Source organism: Dermacentor silvarum, chromosome 4 (assembly GCF_013339745.2).
Source record: "Dermacentor silvarum isolate Dsil-2018 chromosome 4, BIME_Dsil_1.4, whole genome shotgun sequence".
In the NCBI taxonomy this organism is placed as follows: Eukaryota; Metazoa; Arthropoda; class Arachnida; order Ixodida; family Ixodidae; genus Dermacentor; species Dermacentor silvarum.
The window spans coordinates 145,412,898-145,424,321 of NC_051157.2; the positions used below are offsets into that span (position 1 = coordinate 145,412,898).

The window sequence follows — 11,424 nt, forward strand, 5'->3', positions numbered from 1 at the left end:
AGAGCCATCCTGGCGTCTTATCGTGAACATAGTGTGAGTAGGTCGTAATACGGCATCAGGCACTGTACATGGACGGTTTCATGACCACGACAGCGTTGGCCCGTAGGTGGCATGACAGACTCCACAATATAGTTCACTGGTGTTGTCTGTTCTACAACACGATAGAGTCCTTGATATTTGGAGACAAGCTTGTATAAGAGGCCAGTAGGAGCAGATGAACCCAAAGCCAAGCAAGAGAGTCGGGAAGAAAGTGCCAATGCGGGCGATCATCGTCACGTCCAGATTTTCGTTGCCATTGGTCGATGGCTGTTAAGGAATGGTGAGCTAACGGCATTCCTCGACACGGCGTGCAGTTTCACAGATGGGCGTACATTCGGATGAGTCGTGTCTGTATGGAGGAATGGTGTGGATGGTAGTCGAAGGTTCGCGGCCATGCAAGAAGGAGGAATGGGGAAAAGGTTGTGGTCGCCTGTGGTTCAGTGTTGTATGCGAACGTTATGAATGGCAGAATAAGGTCCTAATCAATGTGATGAAGGTGACGTATTAGTGAGCATGTCGCCAAGGGTGCGGTTGAATCTTTCCGTCGAACCATTAGTTTGAGGATGGTAGGCGGTGGTGGTGCGATGAAAGATGCGACATTCAGCAAGGAGCGTGTTTACCACTTCAGAGAGGAACACATGTCCTCTATCGCTCAAAAGTTCGTGAGGTGCTTCATAAAGTGTTTCAGGAGGAATGATGCTATATCCCGAGCTGTGGCACCAGGCAGAGCGGCTGTTTCTGCGTACCGCGTCAAGTGGTCGATGGTGACGACTATCCAGCGGTTTCCGGAAGCCGTGCTCGGAAGGGATCCATACAGGTCTATGCCAATGCGATCGAAGGCCCTGGCAGGACACGGGATAGGCTGGAATGGACTAGAGACATGCTGAGCAGAAACCTTGCGGTGTTGGCACTGAGGGCATGACCGAATGTACTTTCACACAAAGGTGTACATGCCACACCAAAAAAAAAAAAAAACCTGGCGCGAAGCCGGGTGTATGTCTCGAAGACACCCGCATGTGCACACTGCGGGTCAGTGTGGCAGGCAGAACATATTTCACCACGAAGATGTCGAGGTATGACCAGCAACCACTTGCGGATGTCAGAGACGTAATTCCGGCGATAGAGAACTCCATCCTGCATTTCGAAGTGAGAAGCTTGACGGCGTAGAGCTCTAGAAGGCGGTGGAAGAGTCGACGGATTTGAAAGAAAGTGGATAAGAGCACTAATCCGGGCATCCTTGCGTTGCTCCGAAACCATGTCGCAGCCTGCGGGGAACGAAAGTACTTGGTCAACGGCAGAGAGGCATGCATCGCTTTAGGTTGACATGGGCGAACAGGAAAGTGCGTCGGCATCGGTGTGGCGGCGGCTAGACCTGTAGACAACGCGCACGTCAAAATTTTGCAACCGCAAAGCCAAGCGAGGTAATCGGCATGAGGGGTTCTTCAACGTGGACAGCCAACAAAGTGCATGGTGGTCTGTAATTACGGCGAAGGGGCGGCCGTAGAGGTAGGGTCGAAATTTATCAAGGGCCCAGATTATGGCCAAACATTCCTTCTTCGTAACAGGATAATTCGTCTCTGCTTTGGTGAGGGTGCGGCTGGCGTATGCAACGACGTACTCGTCGAATCCAGATTTGCGCTGCGCGAGCACAGCACCGAGTCCAACACCGCTGGCGTCGGTGTGTACTTCGGTCGGAGCTGTGGGGTCCAAGTGACGCAGTATCGACGGCGCAGTTAGTAGACGACGCAACTCTTGGAAGGCATCGTCACAAGCGACCGACCAGACGTAATTGTTCAAGTTGCTGCGTAGAAGCTGATTCAAGGGAGCCGTGATGGACGCGAAATTCCGTATGACGCGGCGAAAGTAAGAACAGAAGCCAAGGAAGCTGCGAAGTTATCTTACAGAGGAAGGTTTGGGGAAATCAGCAACTGCACGCAGCTTGGCAGCGTCAGGAAGAATACCGTGTTTAGATACAACATGGCCAAGGATGGTGAGCTGACAGGTTGAGCTGAAGGCCGGCGTCAATTAGGCACTGTGGCACGTCTTCCAGGCTATAGAGATGGGTTGGAGTATCGGCCGAAAAAATAACCACATGATCTAAGTAGCAGAGGCACGTTTTCCAGTTGAGATCACCCAAAAGGTTGTCCATCATACGCTCAAATATTGCGGGGGCGTTGCAAAGCCCTAAAGGCATGACAAGAAATTCATATAGGCCATCTGGTGTTACAAAGGCCGTTTGAGGTTGGTCTTCTGGTTCCATGGGAACTTGCCAACAACCGCTGCGTAAGTCGATAGGTGAGATGAACTCTGCGCCTTGGAGACAGTCAAGAGCGTCGTCAATTCTCGGAGGAGGGCAAATATCTTTACGAGTTATTTTGTTAAGACGACCTGTAATCGACAAAGAATCGAATCGATTCATCCTTCTTCTTAACAGGAACAACGGGAGATTCTATGCAACGGGAGGGGCTATGCAAAGACTGAATGACGGCGCGCTTGGTCATGTCCGATACTTGGTCGTCGATAACAGGGCGCTCTGTCGTGCATACATGATGTGGTCTTTGTCACAGTGGCGCACTCGTACCCGTGTCGATGGGATGGCAAACAGTTGACGTGGGGTCCAAGGGAACATGCTGGCAGTCGCAGGCCGAACGGAACTTGTCGAGAAGGCGTAGACGCTGGGCGCGTTGGGAAACATTTAACGTGTCGGAGATGGAACTATGTAGAACATCGGGCGAAGTCGGCTCTTGCGCGCGCTTACAGGTCACTCCGGCGACCTCATGAGTGGCGTTGGAACCACGTGGCATGTCAATTATGAGAGCCGAGTCGACACACTGGACGCGGGCAATGCACTCTCCACGCAGCAAAGTGAGGGGACATGACAATTGGTTGGAGACGAGCAGTCTGCTGACGCTAGCATGAACTTCTAAACGAGCGAATTACATCGGGGAACATTTGCTACGAACGAAAATGGGAGATGGTGTAAAAAGCGCACTTACATCAGCAACAATGTTGCCTGACACCGTGCCAAGGCCAGAGCAGTGCGGTGGAATTGTAACGTCTTCGGCAACAAATACTTTATCTTCAGCTTCACGAGCCTCAAGAGTCAAGGGGCGGGGTGTCGCAAAGCGTGTGAAATTCCACTGCAGCACGAGAGCAGTCGATAGCGGCCTTATTCGCTGAAAGAAAGTCCCAGCCCAAAGTAAGATAGTAAGAACAAGAACACACCACTGAAAATTCGACGATGCAAAGGAGGCTGTTAATCACAACGCGAGCAGTACACGCAGCTGCAGGCGTGATGCGGTCTGCGCTGGCAGTACGAAGTGATACGTTTGACAATGGCGTAGTAACTTTTCTGAGCAAACCGCAAAGTTTGGCACTATTAACTGAAACTGCGGCACCCGTGTCGGCGTGGGCGAATGCATCGACGCCGTCCGCAGTTCTTGCCTCCGGAACTGCGCCGATCAGTTTTCCGGTTCCGGCGCAGCAGGGCGACGACGCATCGGTCAAAGTGAGCGGCGTCGACGCGATGGCGAACGGCGGTCAATAAGAGGGCGGTAGTCTGAGTAAGAAGACATCTGGCCAGGGTTCTGAGACGCGGAGGGCAACGGGTATGGTGAAACATATGGTTCGTTATCGAAGCTACGCGGTAGGATTTGCGCGGCGACGGCAATTGTGCAACGTGGCCAGGTAGACCACACGCAAAACATATTGGCCAGTTGTCAGGAGTGCGTCATCGTCCACTGCTGTGTGTACCACGGGTGAACGAAGTGAGGAGCTGGACGCAGTGGCACGGCTGACGGGAATGGCGCAAAGGTCTGATGTGGTGGCCGTGCGAGAGCCTCGGCATAGCTAAGAGGGACAGTCACCTCCGGAAAAGCAAAGGGAGTCGGCACCGGCGGAGTTTTGCGGGCAGAAGGTAGAGCCGCGCAAACTTGCTTTTGGATGACCTGGCGAAGGTTGCCCGGCCAAGGCGAGGGTGGTGACGTGGCTGAGGACAGCAGCGACAGCTGACGAGCGACATCAGCACGGGCGAAATCCGGACTTTATCTGGCAGAGCTGGGAGTCCATGTCACGAGCCGTGGCCAAACTCGCGAGGGTTTCGTCGAACATAGGTGGGCGCCGCATGAGAATACGATGTCTGCAGAACTCTGACATGCCCTCTGGCGCTGACTCTGACGCTGTCGAAACTCTGATCAAGCTCAATGACCTGAGAAACAGTGCCTGGGTTTTTTTGACAGCAGCATGTGAAAGGCACCGTCGGAAATGCCCTTCATGATGTGACGTACAGACGTGAGCAGCCTTGCCTAGAACACGGGAACGGCGGCTTCCGGAGCTTTCGGGAGCCAACCAGCGACGTCTAAGGGTAGTTGATGGGCCCAAACGTGCCCAGCACCTACCGTTAGACGTCGGACCCGGCAGCTAGCGTTAGACTTCGCTGGCTGGCTCCGGAGAGCCCCGGTAGCCGCCGCTCCCGCGTTCTAGACAAGGCTGTTCACGTCTGTACCTTGTCCGCCTCCGTCATCGTCGGGTTGACATGTCGGCGGAGGTCGACGATGTCCTTTATGTAGCTGGTGAACGTTTCACCAATTTTCTGGGATCGGCTTCATAGGCACTGTTCAGCAAAAACTTGCGCACGCCAGGGCGGCCAAAAACTTCCGCTATGCTGGTTTTGAAGCGAGCCCAGGTGTGGAGATCGGCTTCGTGGTTTTTAAACCATAGCTTGGTGACGCATGACAGATAGAAGATGGCGATGTTGAGCTTTAGGGGATCATCCCATTTGTTGATGTTGCTCGCTCTTTCATACGATTCCGGCCAATCTTCAACGTCTTTCTCATTGGTGCCGCTGAAGATGTCAGGATCTCGCTGATGCTGGGCACCGGCACATACGATGGCTGGTGAAACCAGTTCGGGATGTCAGGCTGGCGTCGTCAGGCATGACGGACGGCAGAGTTCGGTTTCGTAATTCCAGGTTGAGGAAAACCGCAGCGCCTCCGCCAAAATCTAATCTGAAAAAAGTACAAGTCACAAGAGCAGCAGGCAGCGTTGGCAACGTCTCAACTAGAGCAGCCCAGGCAATCTCCAGCTCAACATCCAGAGCCCGGTATTCTGTTGACTATTTCAACTTTTCATATGAGTTTTCATAACCGTGGGACAAGTAGCATATTTGTTTCCAAAATTTTGAGGTGCTTTTTTTAACATGAGAAGTTATGATAGGACCAACGTAACATTGGCATGACCAACGTATACTACATCAAATGTGTCGTATATATGTTACCACGTAAGAGCATACTTGCGTTCATTTCGCATTCCACGCTCTTCATATAATCATATATAGAGTACGACGGTCGGCAGTACTACAATGAGTCTAGCAAAAAACAACTCCCACGAGAAGCTCAATTTTAGCAATGTTCTGAAGGGTCTCATAGTGAGCACAGGCACTTCGTACCAAATTTTGCGAAGTAATTTTTAATCCTTTATAATCCTATAACTATTCTGCAATAAAAGATTTTACAAATATACAGCAGAAATGTATGCAGAAAAGCATACGAGGAAAGACGATTGGACCAGCAGGGCGCCGGCAAGAAACAGTAAATGAACGAAGCAACTTCCATCCCCTTATAGATACGGCGTTTGTAACAATTAATGAAATTTCACAAACACCAATTTCTGATAGAAATTCCAGAAGCGGATTTCTCATCTCTTTAGCGAACATTTGCGGTGTATAGAGATGATTCTAAGGTGACTAAAAATTTCAAACGGGCTGTTGCTCCTGTTCATGTACCTCTACCAAAACAAACAAAATATGCAATTGTATACGCGTCCAGGACCAAAATAATGTAACAACGTAATTTCAATTTTAACTTTATCGTGCGTCGTCTGTGTTCCGAGTGCCACCCCGTTTTCGTTGTCACTAGGAACAGCAGTGTGCGGGGGCTAGGGGGTAAGGAAGGAATAAAGTCAGTCAATACGAATCCCTTGCATTGTACCGGAGCAATTTAATTTGCTTTTATGCCGGACTTCGCTCTCGTTCACTGCTTCACTGAATAAACTGAAATCTGAAATGAGAGATGAGCCCGAAAGCCGCTTGTGAAGCGAGGCGGGGAGCGAGCCCTGTGCATTTTCAGGTTACTCAGTTCTCAAAACTTTTTCTACTGGTAGGCCAGCATCCAGAAAGCAGAACCGTTCTACAAAAGCTATTAAGTTGTCTCTTTCCTGTTGCCCTGAAACTGCTTGTGCTTGTCATGTACCCTTTTATTGATTGCACCCTTTCGAGCACTGCCATTCCGCGGAAATATACAATCATGTCCGTACTCTAAGGCGTGCAACTGTTCAAATCTCTAGATTCCATGCCAGTAAAAATGTGTGCTTTTATTTTGCTTTACTTTGCTCCGGTTTAACTAAACTTGGATGAAAATGAATGCGAAAACGCTGACTTTCAGTCTACAACCGCGAAAGTCGAAGTAGGTAACAGGGCAGGAAACAAGGTTTCACAGGCTTCTTTGAAGACGGCCTGATAGACATGTGGTTTTTGCACCTGTTGACTCACAGGAAGAACCTAGATAAACAGGCGAGCTCACACGTCAACACAACAATCGCGAATACACAATACAAATGGCATTTGACTTCCGCATGCATTGTTCTCTTCGGTACTATTCCTCTCGTGGCCCTGTTTATAGACCTCTTATGGTTAGTCTCTCGAATCCGGTAGAGCCCTCGCGTTACCGCCGACTGCATGAGCTAACTTTCCAAACTAACTTATAATGACCGTATTATTCAGTGTAAGCGTCAACGAACAGTTTGTCATGGAGGTGCTTGGGAATTGAGCGAAATATTTATTGTGAAAAGGCCCTCCATTCTGGTTTAGGAAATTTTCCCATGCGTTTCTTACGTCATAAAGAAAACGCTGTAACTATTTGCTGAAAACCTAACGCTGAGAAAGCATAAGCATCCGAAATTTCACCAGATACTTCTTATTCATGTTTCGCAATACTGGGCCAGATGTGGTCGATGGTTACACCATCGATGTAACCATCGATGTGGTCGATGGTTACATACTCATGCAGTTGCACATGAGTGCAACTGCATCTGAGTATTAAATACGGCGGATTGATGTGTTTTAACTTCCGAGAACTACATCTGTGCTTTCAAAGACAGTTTGTTGAATCTCTAGGGAATACTTTTGAGTGTGTTCTTCAGGCTCAGCTAAAATCCTAATACTTCGCCAATTTTCACCCCATCGCAATGCGACCACTGGGAATGTTACCGCTAAGTAGGCTTCTCAAATAGCGAATCGCTTGCGCTATTATGAACGTCTGAGCCATCGGCCCACGTTAATGACAGTTTATCAAACACCGCCTCCACACGAGTTGCAGTAAAAATAATGCATAAACCCTGCTCCATAATCGTAAAACCTGTTCAAGAACGCTTATTAGTCAATTCTTCTAGGTAGCTAGAAAGTCATACACGCGCTATTAGAGCGCCTTCAAGGGAGACAATCCAGAAATCGCCCACGTTAGCCACCAGTGTACGAAAGAATCGTTTGTCGACACTCTCAGGCCCATGCGAAGCTGCTATTGAACATTGCAATTTTAATTGTACTGATAGGACAGATTAAATGAATAAATTAATTTAGGTAACAGCGCCAGAAAACTGCACACCACCGCACAACAAAAGTGCATACTAACAACAGCGTAAAACACAACTAACAACTAATGCACCAACAAGCTTAGTTTCCAAACTATTTTCAATTTACAAAGCGTACTCGCGAAAGACACGAGACTAATGCATGATGAAATATGTTTGTCTAAAACCCCGGTTCTTATTAGTCAACACAAATGAGTGGTTTCCGTCGAAATATATTGCAGGGAAGTAAAGAATGACAGTTTACACGGTGTAGAAGCAGATACGCGCGAACTGATACGAATATACCTGCACTTATCTCTTGTCTGTGTAGGCTTCGGCGTTCCCAAATCCGAAGATGAACAGCGATTCAGGGCATCACGTGAGCACTGATAGCAGAAGGCCACATCCCTTAAGTAGCCCAACGCCTCTCAGACCAGCATTGCCAGAGCTCCGTCTGGCAGTTTCACCCAATTCCGCACCAGCATCTTCGGTTTGTCCAAAGCTCAGACATGAAGTACTCGAGTGCTATCATCATAGCGTGGGCAGTGTTGACTGTCTGCGCAGTGTCTCCGCCACAGCTTTTCGGAGGACCAGCGCGGGCCGCATCTCCGATCAACGTCACTCTTTTCTACGAAGGCCTCTGTCCCGGCTGCCACCGCTTCATCCTGCAACAGCTTTGGCCCACTTACGGCAAGCTGGAAGACTACATCGCCCTCGAGCTCATTCCTTTCGGCAACGCCCACATGAAGGTTGACAACGGTACGGTTACCTTCACTTGCCAGCACGGCGTCAAAGAATGCTACGTCAACACAGTCCAGACTTGCGCCGTAAAGTACGTGCACCCGACCAGAAAGCTCCTGGATCTCGTCGCCTGCATGTTCCTACGAGACGATCCCACGCAGGCAGGTGAGCCTTGCGCGCAGAAAGTGGACACGGACTGGCCCGTCCTGGATAGGTGCAGCCGAGGACCGGAGGGCACTGAGCTACTGTACGAGATGGGCAATCGAACACGTGGACATCAGCCGACCATCGACTACGTTCCCTGGGTTGAGGTCAATGGCGTGCACAACGAAACAATGGCAAAAAGAGCCAGTGAGGATCTGCTCGGCTTGCTGTGTGAGCTTCTAGAGCCCCAGAAACCACACGTGTGCCAGAATGCTGGAAGCGTGAACGAGTACTGTTTCTCCTAAAGCTTGTTTTGTAAACAAACCGTTATAAAGCTTTCTTCCTTGTTTCACATTTTTTTTGTCTTATTTGATCATGCCCGCCTTCACCTTTGCAGAATGTGGTTGCTACTGAGAAAGCAGCTGCTACCGCTCGAGCAATGCAATATTGTTTTCTCACCAGCGATCACATGTAGCGTTACCATTTTCCAAAGAGGCATTTGAGGAACAGCCCTAAGACTCCGGTAATTTCAACACTGTCGTTGACGGCTAATATAAATGTAATGAAATGAGTGATATGCACACTCAAAAGCATTATGACAATAAACACAGGAGCGCATGCCGCACAGTACAGGCAGAGCGCTGTTGCGCGAGGCTGGCGCACTCTCGTAGTTGGATACAATCTCGCGTGTTTACTGTGTTCACTGTCATGAAGTTTTTGTAATGTGAAGTACAATCAACCAGATCTTTAGCAATATCACGCGAGTCCCGACCTTAATCAGTTGGCGCATTATAAAGACAAAACGTGACGAGATCGGTGGTAGTTCGCGCAAGCGTGCACTGAAAACTGGAGCGCGAGCGTCATGTACTGCGACGTTCACATCAGGACGCACGCCCTGCCAGAGTTATCGGCGCGATCCTGCTCACACACACACAAAAAAAAAAACGATCTGAAGCCGAACACGTGAACGAATGAGGCGTGGCGTCGGAGATGAGTTTTCCTTCTTTTTCTTTCTTGTTACTGGAAGTGCTAAGTGCTACAGAAGAAAAAAAAAGGAACTTGTCAGCACGGGCGAGGTCTCACGGATAACAAAGGCAGATTGTGTGCGAATTCCTAAAGGTAATGGCCTAGCAAACCACGCTTGCACTGCTGATTGTAGTGCGCGCGTGCAGCTACCAGCGCCGATCTCGCTGATATTCTCTTTTATAAGGCGCTGACAACGTGCCGTCGACGCTGGCCCGATATTGTTGAAGGTCTGGCCGATTGTGCATTCGTCCCTACCGATTATAAAGTAACGTTCGCGCACTTCAGCGAAAATACAGTGCCGTAAATACAACACAAAGGTCCACGGCAGGATATAAATATATATATATATATATATATATATATATATAGAGAGAGAGAGAGAGAGAGAGAGAGATATTGTACATAGCGTTATTGGTAAAAAAAGTTGGGTTCACCAAGGCCATCAATTTGCTGGATATTTATTAATGTTGACTCACTCACTCACTCGGTGCACTGAGCTCTGGAAATGCATGGAAATGGCTCGGGCTACTACATGAATGCTGATCCTTGACGATGACCCTGGAACGGCTGCTCGTTTTCTTCTTTGCAGTGTACGCGGAATAAGGGGGGAGGGGGGCAGATGGCGTCAGCAGTTTCAAGTGAAATATACGTGTGGATAATAAGGGACCGCATACAACATAGTGCTGGCTGTCCAGTACGCCCGTGATACTGCTAGAAGGCTTGACCTCCCGGTCCCAACATGAGACTGGCCTGGCAGGTGGCAACACCCTGTACAGGACCTGAACAAAGTTTTTTCCATCCATCCATTGATCTCATTGTGTGTGCACTAGAATTCTTTCGCCGTCAGCCTAGCCCACAAATGTGTTTAAAGGCGTAGCGGCCGTGGAAGGCGCTAATCGGTTTTACTGAAATTAGAAGGTCACCCACAGCCTCTCAGCCTTTTTTCCCACTCAAATAACTGAATGCATGAAATCAACTTTTAAATGTTAAATCATGGGGTCTTACGCGCCAAAACCACGGTATGATTATGAGGTACGTCGTAGTGAGGGACTCCGGAAGGATCTGGGCCACCTGGGGTTCTTTAACGTGCAACTAAATCTAAGTACACGAGTGTTTTCGCATTTCGACGAGGCCGCCATGGCCGGTATTCGATGGCACGTCCTTGGTGCTTAGCAGCCCAACATACCATAGCCATTGAGCAACCGAGGCGGGTGAAATGATCTTGTCTACACGGGATAAATCAGAGTAATGGTAAAACAGTGAAGCAGTAAGGAAACAAGCAATATTGTGTTAACCTGGATTTTTGGGCTTCTGGATGTACCTACAGGTGAGTCTCGGAGTGGCCCAATAAGACCTGATAAGACAGTAAAAACGCAAAAGAATGTATGAACCGGTGTTGATGCTGCACTGAACATTCCACGCTTGCTACCCGTGATGCAATAGATTTTCACAGCCTCTTCACGGATCTACTGAATTCCCTATTTCTATAATGAAATCATGCATCGGATCGGCAAAGAACGAAATATCTTTCATTGTGAGATTCGAGGATTGTTTCTGTTCGAAAACGGCAACCACAGGAAATAACTTCGAAATCGCTGACGTCACATTGACGTCCCTCTGCTGAGGTTTCGGCGCGAGATTCGAACAGGCATCCTGTGTGATCAAAAACATTTATTGATATAAGCGCCTGCGAGGTTGCCGGCCAGGGCTCTGGCCACCGGCCCATTATGTGCTTTGAGGCACAGCGTTACCACCGCTGCCCAGGCCGCTGGATTGCCCATAGTAGGTCGTGTAGATCTGAGCTAATCAGAGCGCTTAGCCATCTCTCCTCGAGAAAGTCCGGTTCCATGT

At 49.1% G+C, this 11,424-nt stretch overlaps 1 protein-coding gene across 1 annotated transcript; it reads left to right on the plus strand.

Moving 5' to 3' along the window:
• The first annotated feature begins 8,089 nt into the window (after positions 1–8,089).
• LOC119448330 (gamma-interferon-inducible lysosomal thiol reductase) lies at positions 8,090–8,899 on the plus strand. The gene has a single exon (XM_037711695.2). It carries the CDS (start codon positions 8,172–8,174, stop codon positions 8,850–8,852), a length of 681 nt encoding a protein of 226 aa, XP_037567623.1. The 5' UTR covers positions 8,090–8,171; the 3' UTR covers positions 8,853–8,899.
• The last annotated feature ends 2,525 nt before the right edge of the window (positions 8,900–11,424 follow it).